At 37.8% G+C, this 17,198-nt stretch overlaps 1 protein-coding gene across 3 annotated transcripts in view; it reads left to right on the top strand.

Moving 5' to 3' along the window:
- The window catches only part of STRN (striatin), a 116,525-nt gene that overhangs the window by 75,131 nt on the left and 24,196 nt on the right, over positions 1–17,198 (top strand). The window contains exons 9-12 of one of the 3 annotated variants that reach the window (XM_082641986.1): positions 1,585–1,671; positions 2,146–2,289; positions 4,671–4,807; positions 16,823–16,998. In XM_082641986.1, coding sequence (XP_082498112.1) covers positions 1,585–1,671; positions 2,146–2,289; positions 4,671–4,807; positions 16,823–16,998 — 544 coding nt within the window. The remainder of the gene's footprint in view (positions 1–1,584; positions 1,672–2,145; positions 2,290–4,670; positions 4,808–16,822; positions 16,999–17,198) is intronic. The other 2 variants (XM_082641984.1, XM_082641985.1) reach the window with 2 other exon arrangements.

Below are 17,198 nucleotides of genomic sequence, written 5' to 3'. Positions count from 1 at the left end.
ACCATAATTCGAAAAGAGTCATGTACCACAATGTTCATTGCAGCTCCATGTACAATAGCCAGGACATGGAAGCAACCTAAGTATCCATCGACAGATGAATGGATAAAGAAGATATGGCACATATATACAATGGAATATTACTCAGCCATAAAAACGAACGAAATTGAGTTATTTGTAGTGAGGTGGATGGACCTAGAGTCTGTCATACAGAGTGAAGTAAGTCAGAAAGAGAAAAACAAATACCGTATGCTAACACATACATATGGAATCTAAAAAAAAAAAAGGTCATGAAGAACCTAGGGGCAAGACGGGAATAAAGATGCAGACCTACTAGAGAATGGACTTGAGGACACAGGGAGGGGGAAGGGTAAGCTGGGACAAAGTGAGACAGTGGTAGTGTATATCTGGACATACATACACTACCAAATGTGAAATAGATAGCTAGTGGGAAGCAGTCACATAGCACAGGGAGATCAGCTCGGTGCTTTGTGACCAGCTAAAAGGGAGGGTGGGAGGGAGGGAAACGCAAGAGGGAAGAGATATGGGGACATATGTATATGTATAACTGATTCACTTTGTTATAAAGCAGAAACTAACACACCATTGTAAAGCAATTATACTCCAATAAAAATGTTTTTTAAAAAAGGACAAAATAAGCATTCTCAGAAGAACAAAAAAAATACTGATAAAAATTTAATCTTAAACAATAGTGAGACATGGTTTGTTATGGCTTTTCAGAGCCATGATAAAAGCAGTTAAACTGAAATTTTAAGGAATATTTGTCTGTCATACACAAGAAACAAGGAGAATATTTTAATTGTCAGATTGACTTGAAGTTGATATATTTAAGCCATTATGCTACAATAATGAATGTCTTAAAATGTACAAGATCTTTCAGTTGGAAAAGTATCCAGGACTTATGTCCATCTACTATTATATTTATTATTAGGTTCTTGTCAAATAGCAAGGCATCACTATAGTTGGAATTTAGCATTTAAGGTCTAAAACTGCACCATTTGACTGGAACAGTATTCCTGCTAATAGAAGCTATTGGGTTTCCTGGACCTGGGGATTTTGATCACTATTCAGGCATATGGCACATAGCTTTTTAGTATGGTGAAGAAAAATGATTCTTTAGGAGGAGAAATTTTAATGTCTTTCACTGAAGAGAGAGGGACTGTAGACTGAGGTTCAGCACATTTTGTTTATCATCAGTTCAGGTTATCTTGATAAAATGATAGTCTGGGAACGAGTGAAGACAATATAAAAACAGAACTGGAAGACTTAAAATGAAAATAGAACTGAAGGAAAGCTTTGAATTGATATATGGAGCATTAATTTATAAACCACCATGGGTATTTTTAAAATTGAACTGTTACTCATTGGAAGAAGTTGAGTCTTTCTAATATGGTCTAGTAGAAATATTTCCAGTCAAATTGTGTTCTTCAATCATACTGTCTTAGAATATATTTCTAGGTAGTAGTTAAAATTGCTTTAAAATAGTTGTATTCTTTGCTGGTATAGGAAAAAAACCATAATGGACTATGGGTAAGATTTTCCCATTCTTAATTAAACTTATAACAGGAAAAACTACTGAAGATCTGTTTCAGCCTCTATCCTATATAAAACAATCAAAACAGGGATGTGGGAGAATGCAGCATCAAAGTACAGGTAAGTAATTGGCAGGGCATGAGACTTCACCTCGGATACCATAGCTTCAGGACTTAAGGCAATGAATGCAACTTAATATAAACAAACAAAAAAGAATGTGATTGTTTAATTCAATGTACACAGTAGCTTCACAGTCTGTGGTATCTGTCTGCCTTTAGAGCAGTATACAAGGATTATAGAATAATATTATTTTTAATGGTCCAAATTGCACATGAGCATTTTTTCGTGCAAGTAGTGATGTTATTCCATTAGCTTAATCTAAAAAATATATGTAAAACACAATTTTTTCAAGAAATAATAAACTTTTAAAATAATTTGAAAACTTAGAAAATAATTACTTTTTAATATAGTATAGTAGGGTAGTTTTAAAGGTGAATGTTGGCAGATGTGAGTAAGGTTTATGACTCCATTTTGATGCAGTTGGATAATTCTATTTCCTCTTTTTTGTTCTCTCCCTCCCTTTTTGGGGGCTAGGGCCCAATAGGTCAAAACTGCAAGATATGCTTGCTAATTTGAGAGATGTTGATGAACTTCCCTCATTGCAGCCATCTGTGGGTTCACCTTCCAGACCCAGCAGCTCCAGGCTTCCTGAACATGAAATAAATAGGGCAGATGAAGGCAAGTATTTTAGACACTAGAGCACAAAAAGCACTTGGATGTACTTATATAAATTAAGTTATTAGAAAGGGCTCTCTAAGAGAAGAATTTTATTCTACAAATGTTTGAACTACGTAGTACTCCCCATATGTAGGCTTTCTTATATTCAAGGGGGTTTGATTCCAACTGTAATCTCTAAGATTTGAAAAAGGATGCATAAACTTAAAAATCAACTCTAAATTATAGTTTAGCACATCCCCTAGCTCCACAGAAGCCATGTATTTGGTGTGTACACAGGTAATTCTAATTATACCATTCCAACAAAGAGAAAGTTACTTTAAATTATTATTACTATAAATAGTAAATGTTTGAGACTCACGTAAATATTTTTAAATATTTAAGCAATTTATCATTCACAAATGAAAAAGGGAAAAAAGACACCTGAAGGTCTAGTCACATTTTCTACTTTCTGTTTTTCCTTGTTCTCTTTCAGTCCTTGTCTATGTGCATATACTTTTTGCAGAGTTATAGTCACCATGTAGAATAATTCAATTTTATTTATTTATATGAAATCATAAAAATAATCTTTATAATTGTAATTTTAAGATTATTCTATTTTAGACTTTATTCTTAACCATTCCCCCCTTTTTAAATATATATGTGTGTGTGTGTGTGTGTGTGTGTGTATATACACACATTTATTTATTTATTTATTTATTTATTTATTTATTTATTTATTTATTTATTTTTGGCTGCATTGGGTCTTCGTTGCTGTGCACAGGCTTTCTCTAGTTCTGGCGAGTGGGGGCTACTCTTCACTGTGGTGCGCAGGCTTCTCATTGCGGTGACTTCTCTTGTTGCGGAGCACGGGCTCTAGAGGCGCACGGGGTCAGCAGTTGCAGCATGTGGGCTCAGCATTTGTGGCTCGCGGGCTCCAGAGCGCAGGCTCGGTAGTTGTGGCGCACGGGCTTAGTTGCTCCACAGCATGTGGGTTCCTCCCAGACCAGGGCTCGAACCCATGTCCCGTGCATTAGCAAGTGGATTCTTAACCACTGCACCACCAGGGAGGTCCGCCTCTTTTGGATATTTAGGTTGTTCCCAGTTTTTTACAGTACAGTCTTATGGTATATAAATAGAGTTTTCTGTCTTTTAAGTTCTGATATATCTATTTATAAATGTATATGTTTAAATTGATTTTAAAATATATATATTTACATTAGCTGAAAGTCCAGAATGACATAAAAGTAATCTTAATGATTAATGAATATATTTCAAATTTTATTTTTTTTAATTTCCTTGAATTTAAGTATTATAATTATTTGCAGTAGATATGCCTCTTCACATTATTATTTAATGAACAAAACAACCTGGGAAAAAGCCACAGAAAAATCATATGTTTTATTCTTTCTTGGCTTTAAATTCAGCTATGTTTTAGAGAGACATAAACTGACGGGACCTTGATGAATAGAGTTTCATGTTCAGAATACTTTTTCAGTGAACTGTTTGACCATTACATGGTTAGTTATTTGTTAGAGTTAATTACAGTATACTGGGAATTCATTTTCCATACGTTAAATAATGAAAAACCACATGTTAACGCCTTTATATTCTAGGTGAACAATTTATTTGATGTAGACATGTGTCTTTTGAATTAAGATGTGAAGTCATAGGCCTCAATAGGTATGTTTGCTGTTCACTAGGATATTCATTCAGTTGACACTTATAGATGTGAGAATTTTAATCAATTTCATTTATTCTAAGGTCAGGTCTAGATAAGAAGAAAAGTTAGTTTTTCTCTTATTCTAATAACTCCAAAAGAGTTTTATCAGATATTTCATCTTGCAGAATTCTAATAATAGAGGCAGAATATGCACTAAATGACATATGTATAAAAAAGGGTGATATAAAGCAAAGAAAGTGCCCTTGATAGGAAAAAAAATGTTAAGAATCTTAGAACTGAAGCATTGAATATCTAACTTATGATCTGTAGGATTGGTCCTAAGTCTTCCCCCTCAGTGCAGGATTTTCAGAAATAGATAGGGCACTTAAGAAATATGCTGTAGATTTCATTGCCTGTGACTGATGCTTCTTGGTCTCCAGTCCAGTTTCAGAAAAAGTTTCCATAGCTTGTGTGTGCTGTATAAGTTTATTACTTGTACATTTTTCTCTATAGTGAAAAAGAAAGGACAATGGATTTGTTTCATGTTGTACTTTTCTTAGATGATAACTTTATATGGTTAAGATATTTTAAAAAGTAAGCAATTCTTCAGGATTTTCTGCTCACTGAATTTTATTGTGTTTAAAAGCATTTAAAAATAATCAAATGTAGACATGCCCTTATGAGACTAATTGTTGACTATTTACATGTTTTTTTTAATGTTTCTTTTGTCTTTCCCCTTCAGTGGAAGCATTGACGTTTCCTCCTTCTTCTGGAAAGTCATTCATCATGGGAGCAGATGAAGCCCTTGAAAGTGAACTGGGACTTGGAGAATTGGCAGGCCTTACAGTGGCCAATGAAGCAGACTCATTAACTTATGATGTGAGTAGTAGTTTTAGTTTTGTTGTTTTTATTTATTTTTTAAAAATAAAAAAGTTAATTTTATAGAAAAAGTGACGATGGTAAGACTTCTTCACAAGTGTAGAATTTGGTTCAGTTTTAATCACAAACTTTGAAAATATGAATATATTATAAACAATAATACTTTTCACATCATGCAGTGACTAAAATGGGCTTTACCTAAATTCATGAATTAGTATAGCTTATTCATTGGTTTTAGATAAGGGAAAGAATTCCCTTTTCTATCACCAAATTTGGATTTTGTCTTATGTTTTAGGGCACCAGTGATTAGTTGAAATTCTTGCCTGCCTAAAGGCAACATTTGTCTTGCTTCTTTAATACATCATCAGTATCCTGCTGAGAAGTAGTTTTAGCTGTTGTTAGGCAAGGGTGTGTACAGGATGCTTTCCAGATGTTAAGGCTGACCTATCAGTGATTTGGACCAAAATTGGAATCTTTACACCTTTATGCATGCATGCATTTACTTAATCTCAAATACAGTTGTTTTATAATTGTTCATCATAATCATTTATCAGAAAAACAGTTGCTTATTTCATAAAGTAGTCACAGCCTATCTTAGCTCTTCATTAAAATCCTCTCACTTTGATATTCATTATCTTTGTTGGGGAATACAATGTAGCTCCTGCCACATGGAGGATGTAGGATGGATCCCTAAGTGAACCTTGGAAGTGCTCAGAAGAGGAACCCTCGCCACTCACTCCTTCCTGCAAATCAAAAACTCTCTCCCTCTATGCTAAGTCCTTTAGTAAGTCTTTTGGGTTTTACCTCCAAAAACAACTGAAATCCATATAGTACGTCTTTTTACCTCCCCTCCTAGTCCATTTTTTCTTCACCTGGAACTACTACAATAACCTAATCTAAACGGCCCCTTGCACTCCATTCTCCACATATGCGATACAAATTTTGAAAAAAAAAAAGAAATTTCTGTTTTCAGTGTTTTTATATCCTTATATTTTACATGTCTTTTAAAAACACCATTTAGTTGGCTTTTATTTTTTAACCTTTGACAACCTTTTTAAATTAGAAAACATTTAGTCCATTTCTTTTTAAAATAGTTAAGGATATAATCCTTAATTTGGATTTAATCTTGCCATCTATTTGTGGCACCTGTGCTGTTTGTTTTTCTCCTATTTTTGCCTGAGTTGGGGTTGATTATTTTTTATTATTCACCCCTCCCCATTATTTGGAGTTTATGCACTCTTTCATTACTTTTTAGATTAGAGATTACCACACACATCCTTATCAAAATTTTACATGCAAAGATCTTTAGAACACTTTATTTAAAAAACTCTCACCCTGCGTATATGTCATTCTTGTTATATATTTTATTTCTGTATACATTTATGTCCTACAAGCTTCTGTTTTGTACACTCAATAGTCAGTTAGAATTACCCATTTAAATTATCTATTTTGCTTTTTTCCATTCTCCCCTGCATATCTGACTGTCCATCTGGGATCACTTTTCTTTTACTCTAAGAACATAATATTTCTCTTTAGTGAAGATCTACTGGTGCCCAGTTCTCTTAGTTTCTGATTTTCTTAAATTGTCTTTGTCTTTTTTCGCCTGAGTAGGTTAACTGTTATCTCTGATTTTGAATTTCACTTGGCAAAAATTTTTTTAGTGCTTTAAATATATTGTTTCATTATATTTTGTTGTTGTTTTCTGCTAAAGTCAACTGTCAGTTCTATTTTTGGTTATTCAGTGGTAATCTGATTTTTTTCCGTGACTGGTATTTCTCTATGCCTTGATTGTCAGCTAAGGTTTAATTTTCTTTTTATTTAACCTCCTTGAAATTCTTAGAGCTTCTTGGCTTAATATGTTTCCATTAGTTTTGTAAAGTTCTCGGCCATTTCTCTTCAGATACTGCTTTTACACCTCCCTCCCTCCCTCCCTCCCTCTCTCCCTCTCTCCCTCTCTCCCTCTCTCTCCCCCCTTCTCCCTCTCTCCCTCTCTCTCTCTCCCTCTCCCCCTCCCTCCTTCCCTCCCCCTCTCAGCTCTCTCCCTCTCTCTCTCTCCCTCTCTCCCTCTCTCTCCCCCCTTCTCCCTCTCTCCCTCTCTCTCTCTCTCTCCCCCCTTCTCCCTCTCTCTCTCTCCCTCTCCCCCTCTCTCCCTCTCCCCCTCCCTCCCTCTCTCCCTCCCTCTCCCCCTCTCCCCCTCTCCCCTCTCTCCCTCTCCCCCTCCTCCCCCTCCTCCCCCTCCTCCCCTCCTTCTAGAACTCTAGTTATATTGTTAGATCCCCTTTTTATATTCTCTCTCTCCGATCCCCTTTCGTCTGTATTTTCCATCTTTTGTTTTTCTGTACTTCAGTCTGGATTTTTTAAATGACTCATCTTCTGGTTAGCTAATTCTCTCTTCAGTTATGTGTAATCTGCAATTGAACTCATCTATTGAAGTCTTATATTTTTTGCTTCTAGAACTACTTTTTAAAAATGGTTTACAGATTTCTTCCAGAATTTTCAATCTTGTCTTTTATCTTCTTGAACATAGTAAGCATGATTATTTTAAAGTTTGAATCAGAGACTCAGTAGTTCTGTTACTATTATGTGTTGTTTCTGCTTGTTTTCATTTATGCTGTGTTATCTCATATGGGTACAGTTATTTTTTAGTATGCCCAAATAACTGTATTTGAAAAATTGTCTGTAGAAATAACTTCAGGCCTAAGTTTATCTTCCCCCAGAGAGTATATTTTAATTTTCTTCTCTCATATGTCTGCAGCCACTAGAAATCTGGATCACCTGACTTGTTTTTCAATTTTTGAGATGATCTAAAGTTGATCTATGGTCTTTGTAAGGACTGTTGTTCTTCCAGTTCACTCTTATGTGTAAGATACAGGCCCTTGAAATTAAAACCTAAAGCAAGGTGTTCTGCTGAGCCCTACTGTCTTGGCAGGCACTGGACACCAGTTTATATCCCCCTGCATCGCAAAGCTGTCAGAAGCACCGCTCAGCCTCTCAGCCACCCCCTCTGGAATCAGTAAACACCCTCTGGGGAAAACAGCTCCAGAGATCAGGCTCACTTCCTGAGGCCTCTGTCTTCCCCTGGATCCTGGGTTTTTTCCCACTATTTTGTTGGATCTTCATTTTTTTATTTTTAGCTCTGCTTTACTACCTGTCCTCAGTACACAGTTGGTCCTAATGATCTAGTCCATCATGGCCAGAAGCAGAACTTCCCATTAGATGCTTTTGTTCCCTCTGCACTAACTGCACAAAGAATTTGTCTAATACATGATAGAACTCAGTCCTCTCTCTAGAGAAAGCTCATTCTTTTTTCATAGCTCTTAATTGTTAGAAAACTTAGTGTTTGCTTCTAAAAGTAGTTCCTAGTTTTACTAAGCATATTAGCAGTCTATTGCTATGTAACAACTTGCACCATGCTTAACAGCTTAAAACAATAAACACTTATATCTCATAGTTTCTGTGGGTCAGCAGTCTGGGGGCAGCTTAGCTGTGTAGTTCTGGTTGTTCATGCAGCTGTAGTCAAGATGTTGGCAAGGGCTGCAGTCTTACACAGACCTGACTTGGGGAAAATCTACTTCCAAGCTCACTCACGTAGTTGTTAGAAGGCCTTGGTTTCTTGCTGGCTATTGGCTGGAGACTAGTTCCTCACCACGTGAGCCTCTCTGTGGGCTCCTCAGCAGAGCAGCCGGCTTCTCCCAGTGTGAGTGCACCTGAAAAGATAGAGAGCAGGGACCTTCCTCCCCACGGATACACCAGAAATACAGCTACACGTGGAACAACTCCTACAGAACACCTACTGAACGCTGGCAGAAGACCCCAGACCTCCCAAAAGGCAAGAAACTCCCCACATACCTGGGTAGGGCAAAGCGGAGAGATCCCCACACAGAGGATCAGTGCCGAGCGGCACTCAGCAGCCCGAGAGGCTTGTCTGCTCGCCCGCCGGGGCGCGCAGCGCTGGAAGCTGAGGCTCGGGCTTCGGTCAGAGCGCAGGGAGAGGACTGGGGCTGGCGGCGAGAACTCAGCCTGAAGGGGGCTAATGTGCCACAGCTAGCCGGGAGGGAGTCCGGGAAAACTCTGGAGCTGCCGAAGAGGCAAGAGACTTTTTCTTCCCTCTTGGTTTCCTGGTGCGCGAGGAGAGGGGATTAAGAGCGCTGCTTAAAAGGGCTCCGCAGACGGGCGCGAGTCGCGACTGAAAGCGCGGAGCCCAGAGACGGGCGTGGGACGCTGGGGCTGCTGCTGCCGCCGCCAAGAAGCCTGTGTGCGACCGCAGGTCACTGCCCACACCGCCCTTCCGGGAGCCTGTGCAGCCCGCCACTGCCGGGGTCCCGGGATCCAGGGGCGGCTTCCCTGGGAGAACGCACGGCGCGCCTCGGGCTTGTGCAACGTCACGCCGACCTTTGCCGCTGCAGGCTCGCCCCGCACTCCGTGCCCCTCCCTCCCGCCCGGCCTGAGTGAGCCAGAGTCCCCGAAGAGGCTGCTCCTTTAACCCTGTCCTGCCTGAGCGAAGAACAGACGCCCTCCGGCGACCTACACGCAGAGGCGGGGCCAAATCCAAAGCTGAGACCCAGGAGCTGTGAGAACAAAGCAGAGAAAGGGAAACCTCTCCCAGCAGCCTCAGAAGCAGCGGATTAAAGCTCCACAATCAACTTGATGTACCCTGCATCTGTGGAATACATGAATAGACAGCACATCATCCCAAATTGAGGAGCCAGGAGTCAGTGCTGTGCCTCTGAGGTGGGAGAGCCAACTTCAGGACACTGGTCCACAAGAGACCTCCCAGCTCCACATAATATCAAACGGCAAAAATCTTCCAGAGATCTCCATCTCAACACCAGCACCCAGCTTCACTCAACGACCAGCAGGCTACAGTGCTGGACACCCTAAGCCAAACAACTAGCAAGACAGGAACACAACGCCACCCATTAGCAGAGAGGTGGCCTAAACTCATAAAAAGTCTGCAGACACCCCAAAACACACCACCAGACGTGGACCTGCCCACCAGAAAGACAAGATCCAGCCTCATCCACCAGAACACAGGCACTAGTCCCCTCCACCAGGAAGCCTACACAACCCACTAAACCAACCTTAGCCACTGGGGTCAGACACCAAAAACAACGGGAACTTTGAACCTGCAGCCTGCAAAAAGGAGACCCCAAACACAGTAACATAAGCAAAATGAGAAGACAGAAAAACACACAGCAGGAGAAGGAGCAAGATAAAAACCCACCAGATCTAACAAATGAAGAGGTAATAGGCAGTCTACCTGAAAAAGAATTCAGAATAATGATGGTAAAGATGATCCAAGATTCTATTTCCCAGATCCAAAATCTTGGAAATAGAATAGACAAAATGCAAGAAACAGTTAACAAGGACCTAGAAGAACTAAAGATGAATCAAGCATCGATTAAAAACACAATACATGAAATAAAAAATACTCTAGATGGGATCAATAGCAGAATAACTGAGGCAGAAGAACGGATAAGTGAGGTGGAAGATAAAATAGTGGAAATAACTGCTGCAGAGCAAAATAAAGAAAAAAGAATGAAACGAACAGAGGACAGTCTCAGAGACCTCTGGGACAACATTAAACGCACCAACATTCGAATTATAGGGGTTCCAGAAGAAGAAGAGAAAAAGAAAGGGACTGAGAAAATATTTGAAGAGATTATAGTTGAAAACTTCCCTAATATGGGAAAGGAAATAGTTAATCAAGTCCAGGAGGCACAGAGAGTCCCATACAGAATAAATCCAAGGAGAAATACGCCAAGACACATATTAATCAAACTGTCAAAAATTAAACACAAAGAAATCATATTAAAAGCAGCAAGGCAAAAACAACAAATAACACACAAGGGAATCCCCATCAGGATAACAGCTGATCTCTCAGCAGAAACTCTACAAGCCAGAAGGGAGTGGCAGGACATAATTAAAGTGATGAAGGAGAAAAACCTGCAACCAAGATTACTCTACCCAGCAAGGATCTCATTCAGATTTGATGGAGAAGTTAAAACGTTTACAGACAAGCAAAAGCTGAGAGAATTCAGCACCACCAAACCAGCTTTACAACAAATGCTAAAGGAACTTCTCTAGGCAAGAAACACAACAGAAGTAAAAGACCTACAATAATGAACCCAAAACAATTAAGAAAATGGGAACAGGAACATACATATCAATAATTACCTTAAATGTAAATGGACTAAATGCTCCCACCAAAAGACACAGATTGGCTGAATGGATACAAAAACAAGACCCATATATATGCTGTCTACAAGAGACCCACTTCAGACCTAGAGACACATACAGACTGAAAGTAAGGGGATGGAAAAAGATATTCCATGCAAATGGAAACCAAAAGAAAGCTGGAGTAGCAATTCTCATATCAGACAAAATAGACTTTAAAATAAAGACTACTAGAAGAGACAGAGAAGGACACTACCTAATGATCAAGGGATCGATCCAAGAAGAAGATATAACAATTGTAAATATTTATGCACCCAACATAGGAGCACCTCAATACATAAGGCAAATACTAACAGCCATAAAAGGAGAAATTGACAGTAACACACTCATAGTAGGGGACTTTAACACCCCACTTTCACCAATGGACAGATCATCCAAAATGAAAATAAATAAGGAAACACAAGCTTTAAATGATACATTAAACAAGATGGACTTAATTGATATTTATAGGACATTCCATCCAAAAACAACAGAATACACATTTTTCTCAAGTGCTCATGGAACATTCTCCAGGATAGATCATATCTTGGGTCACAAATCAAGCCTTGGTAAATTTAAGAAAATTGAAATTGTATCAAGTATCTTTTCCGACCACAATGCTATGAGACTAGATATCAATTACAGGAAAAGATCTGTAAAAAATACAAACACATGGAGGCTAAACAATACACTACTTAATAACGAAGTGATCACTGAAGAAATCAAAGAGGAAATTAAAAAATACCTAGAAACAAATGACAATGGAGACACGACGACCCAAAACCTATGGGATGCAGCAAAAGCAGTTCTAAGAGGGAAGTTTATAGCAATACAATCCCACCTTAAGAAACAGGAAACATCTCGAATAAACAACCTAACCTTGCACCTAAAGCAATTAGAGAAAGAAGAACAAAAACATCCCAAAGTTAGCAGAAGGAAAGAAATCATAAAAATCAGATCAGAAATAAATGAAAAAGAAATGAAGGAAACGATAGCAAAGATCAATAAAACTAAAAGCTGGTTCTTTGAGAAGATAAACAAAATTGATAAACCATTAGCCAGACTCATCATGAAAAAAAGGGAGAAGACTCAAATCAATAGAATTAGAAATGAAAAAGGAGAAGTAACAACTGACACTGCAGAAATACAAAAGATCATGAGAGATTACTATAAGCAACTCTATGCCAATAAAATGGACAACCTGGAAGAAATGGACAAATTCTTAGAAATGCACAACCTGCCAAGACTGAATCAGGAAGAAATAGAAAATATGAACAGACCAATCACAAGCACTGAAATTGAAACTGTGATAAAAAATCTTCCAACAAACAAAAGCCCAGGACCAGATGGCTTCACAGGCGAATTCTATCAAGCATTTAGAGAAGAGCTAACACCTATCCTTCTGAAACTCTTCCAAAATATAGCAGAGGGAGGAACACTCCCAAACTCATTCTACGAGGCCACCATCACCTTGATACCAAAACCAGACAAGGATGTCACAAAGAAAGAAAACTACAGGCCAATATCACTGATGAACATAGATGCAAAAATCCTCAACAAAATACTAGCAAACAGAATCCAACAGCACATTAAAAGGATCATACACCATGATCAAGTGGGGTTTATTCCAGGAATGCAAGGATTCTTCAATATACGCAAATCAATCAACGTGATACACCATATTAACAAATTGAAGGAGAAAAACCATATGATCATCTCAATAGATGCAGAGAAAGCTTTCGACAAAATTCAACACCCATTTATGATAAAAACCCTGCAGAAAGTAGGCATAGAGGGAACTTTCCTCAACATAATAAAGGCCATATATGACAAACCCACGGCCAGCATCGTCCTCAATGGTGAAAAACTGAAACCATTTCCACTAAGATCAGGAACAAGACAAGGTTGCCCACTCTCACCACTCTTATTCAACCTAGTTTTGGAAGTTTTAGCCACAGCAATCAGAGAAGAAAAGGAAATAAAAGGAATCCAAATCGGAAAAGAAGAAGTAAAGCTGTCACTGTTTGCAGATGACATGATACTATACATAGAGAATCCTAAAGATGCTACCAGAAAACTACTAGAGCTAATCAATGAATTTGGTAAAGTTGCTGGATACAAAATTAATGCACAGAAATCTCTGGCATTCCTATATACTAATGATGAAAAATCTGAAAGTGAAATCAAGGAAACACTCCCATTTACCATTGCAACAAAAAGAATAAAATATCTAGGAATAAACCTACCTAAGGAGACAAAAGACCTGTATGCAGAAAATTATAAGACACTGATGAAAGAAATTAAAGATGATACAAATAGATGGAGAGATGTACCATGTTCTTGGATTGGAAGAATCAACATTGTGAAAATGACTCTACTACCCAAAGCAATCTACAGATTCAATGCAATCCCTATCAAACTACCACTGGCATTTTTCACAGAACTAGAACAAAAAATTTCACAATTTGTATGGAAACACAAAAGACCCCGAATAGCCAAAGCAATCTTGAGAACGAAAAATGGAGCTGGAGGAATCAGGCTCCCTGACTTCAGACTATACTACAAAGCTACAGTAATCAAGACAGTATGGTACTGGCACAAAAACAGAAAGATAGATCAATGGAACAGGATAGAAAGCCCAGAGTTAAACCCACGGACATATGGTCACCTTATCTTTGATAAAGGAGGCAGGAATGTACAGTGGAGAAAGGACAGTCTCTTCAATAAGTGGTGTTGGGAAAACTGGACAGGTACATGTAAAAGTATGAGATTAGATCACTCCCTAACACCATACACAAAAATAAGCTCAAAATGGATTAAAGACCTAAATGTAAGGCCAGACACTATCAAACTCTTAGAGGAAAACATAGGCAGAACACTCTATGACATAAATCACAGCAAGATCCTTTTTGACCCACCTCCTAGAGAAATGGAAATAAAGACAAAAATAAACACATGGGACCTAATGAAACTTCAAAGCTTTTGCACAGCAAAGGAAACCATAAACAAGACCAAAAGACAACCCTCAGAATGGGAGAAAATATTTGCAAATGAAGCAACTGACAAAGGATTAATCTCCAAAATTTATAAGCAGCTCATGCAGCTCAATAACAAAAAAACAAACAACCCAATCCAAAAATGGGCAGAAGACCTAAATAGACATTTCTCCACAGAAGATATACAGACTGCCAACAAACACATGAAAGGATGCTCAACATCTTTACTCATTAGAGAAATGCAAATCAAAACTACAATGAGATATCATCTCACACCAGTCAGAATGGCCATCATCAAAAAATCTAGAAACAATAAATGCTGGAGAGGGTGTGGAAAAAAGGGAACACTCTTGCACTGCTGGTGGGAATGTGAATTGGTACAGCCGCTATGGAGAACGGTATGGAGGTTCCTTAAAAAACTACAAATAGAACTACCATATGACCCAGCAATCCCACTACTGGGCATATACCCTGAGAAAACCATAATTCAAAAAGAGACATGTACCAAAATGTTCATAGCAGCCCTATTTACAATAGCCCGGAGATGGAAACAACCTAAGTGTCCATCATCGGATGAATGGATAAAGAAGATGTGGCACATATATACAATGGAATATTACTCAGCCATAAAAAGAAATGAAATTGAGCTATTTGTAATGAGGTGGATAGACCTAGAGTCTGTCATACAGAGTGAAGTAAGTCAGAAAGAGAAAGACAAATACTGTATGCTAACACATATATATGGAATTTAAGAAAAAAAAATGTCATGAAGAACCTAGGGGTAAAACAGGAATAAAGACACAGACCTACTAGAGAATGGACTTGAGGATATGGGGAGGGGGAAGGGTAAGCTGTGACAAAGTGAAAGAGCGGCATGGACATATATACACTACCAAACGTAAGATAGATAGCTAGTGGGAAGCAGCCGCATAGCACAGGGAGATCAGCTCGGTGCTTTGTGACCGCCTGGAGGGGTGGGATAGGGAGCGTGGGAGGGAGACGCAAAAGGGAGGGGATATGGAAACATATGTATATGTATAACTGATTAAATTTGTTATAAGGCAAAAAAAAAAATTAAAAAAAAAAATCTTATATCCATACAATGGAATATTATTCAACCATTAAAAAGATTGATGTATGGATACTGCAAAAAAAAAAAAAAAAGTTTATTATCAAAGACAGAGTCATCCTTTTATGTCTATATTCTAACTTCTTTTGAAACTACCTAAACCTTTCTTCCTCTCTCTTGAACTTTGCTTTGATGAATACTTTTTGACCAGATAAAATAAACTGTAAGTAAGCATTCTTAAATTAAAAAAAAAAAAAAAAAAAAAAGATAGAGAGCAGGAACACTCAAGGTGGAAGGTTTTATAACCTAATTTTGGAAGTAATTTGTTCCAACTTCTACTGTATGCTGTTAGTCATACAGAGCAGCCCTGTAATGTGGAAGGCGACTTCCCAAAGGTAAAAATAAGTGGGCTGATTGGGAGCTATGTTAGTGGCTGCCTACCACATTAAGATGCTCGGAAGGAATCTAAGTGCTCTTACATGTGAAAACCTTTTAGCTCTTTAATAAGAGTGGGCAGGAGTCAGTTCAGTTGCCCTTGTCTTCTTCACCTCCCCCTGCAACCCCGCTTGCCCCAAAGATAACCAGCCCCACTTAGAAGAGTTCCTTGCATAGTGTGTTTGTCTTCACTTATTGCCCCAGTTGTGACATGTCCTGTCCAGATTTTTCTGCAGATTTCTAAACTTCTGGGCTCTGAAGTATAGTTTATATTAATACATAGCCTCTGAAGCCAGACTGATTGATTTTGAATCCTGACTCCTCCATTTACTAGACAGCAAGTCACTTAACTTCTCTTTCCCTAACATGCCTAGTCTGTAAAGTGGGGATAATGTTAATTCCTACTTCATAGAGTTGTTGTGAGGATTAACTGAGTTATTGCATGTTAAGCCTTTTGGAGTAATGTACAAAATAATGAATAAGGCTCAAAATAGCAGCTATTGTTAGTATCATTGATGATTTTTGTCATTGTAAGTCTGGTTAACATTTCTCCAGTGTGTTACCAATACTTGCCCCACTCTTGCTTAAACCTAGCATGATTGTTAGCCTTGGAGTGTGAGGAGTTCATTCATGGTGCTTGTGTAAAGTCAAATAGTAACCTCTTTGGCTTTCCTATTACTTGGAATGAAAAAACAGAGCATTTTTTTCAGTTGTTGAGATGGAGATTCTGTGGAGAAAAGGAACATAATAATGTATTTATTTTACCAATGGAATCTTTTTTTGTAACATCTGATTGTCTCTTCCAGTTTTAACATTTTATATTTCTGGTTTGTAAACTATGTTACCAATTTGAAGAAAATTTAGCTTTTGTCAGAAAGCATTGAAAATTTCAAAAGTATCATCATATTCTGTAATGTTAACAGGTTTAAAGATAACTTAGTTTTTCAACTCTTACCCCAAATTAGTTTCTATTCTATAATTTAGGTTGAAATTACTTGTCTTTTAAAAAAATCATCTTAGTGAAGATCTATTTTATGTTATTATTTGATCCTCTTTCTGTATTGAATTATGTTGCCTGTTTTCTTATTATAGCGTTCATATTTCTTCAGAGAAAACCATTGCTAACATATTGCTAATTTTGCCTATTGATTTGGTTATTTATGTTTAAAAATTATATTGTTTTGAAAGTTGCAAAATGTGATGGTTTGATGATAAATCAGTAAGAATTAATGTTGAAATATAGTTTTTTTCCTATCCTGAACTAAATGTATTGGTATTTTTCTTTTGTTTCTTTAATAGATAGCAAACAATAAAGATGCATTGAGGAAGACATGGAACCCTAAGTTTACATTAAGAAGTCACTTTGATGGCATTAGAGCCCTTGCTTTCCACCCCATTGAGCCTGTTTTGATAACAGCATCAGAGGATCACACGTTAAAAATGTGGAATTTGCAGAAAACAGCCCCAGCCAAAAAGTGAGAATATTCTCCTTTAACTGTATTTAAATATTTTAATTAATAGTTTTTCAGAAGAAAAATGCTTACTTTATCATTTGCTGTTAAGTTCCCCAAATATCTCTTCTAATTCTTTCTTCTTTACCATGTCACATAATTTAGGGTGTTTTTCCCTTCATACTCACAAGCTAATTTAGGTTGGAAAACTGACCCTTAGGGAG

Source organism: Mesoplodon mirus, assembly GCF_964341445.2.
Source record: "Mesoplodon mirus genome assembly, chromosome: 14".
Taxonomy (NCBI): Eukaryota; Metazoa; Chordata; class Mammalia; order Artiodactyla; family Ziphiidae; genus Mesoplodon; species Mesoplodon mirus.
Note: the sequence above shows the minus strand (reverse complement) of the source record. Positions and strands in the feature narration are given on the sequence as shown.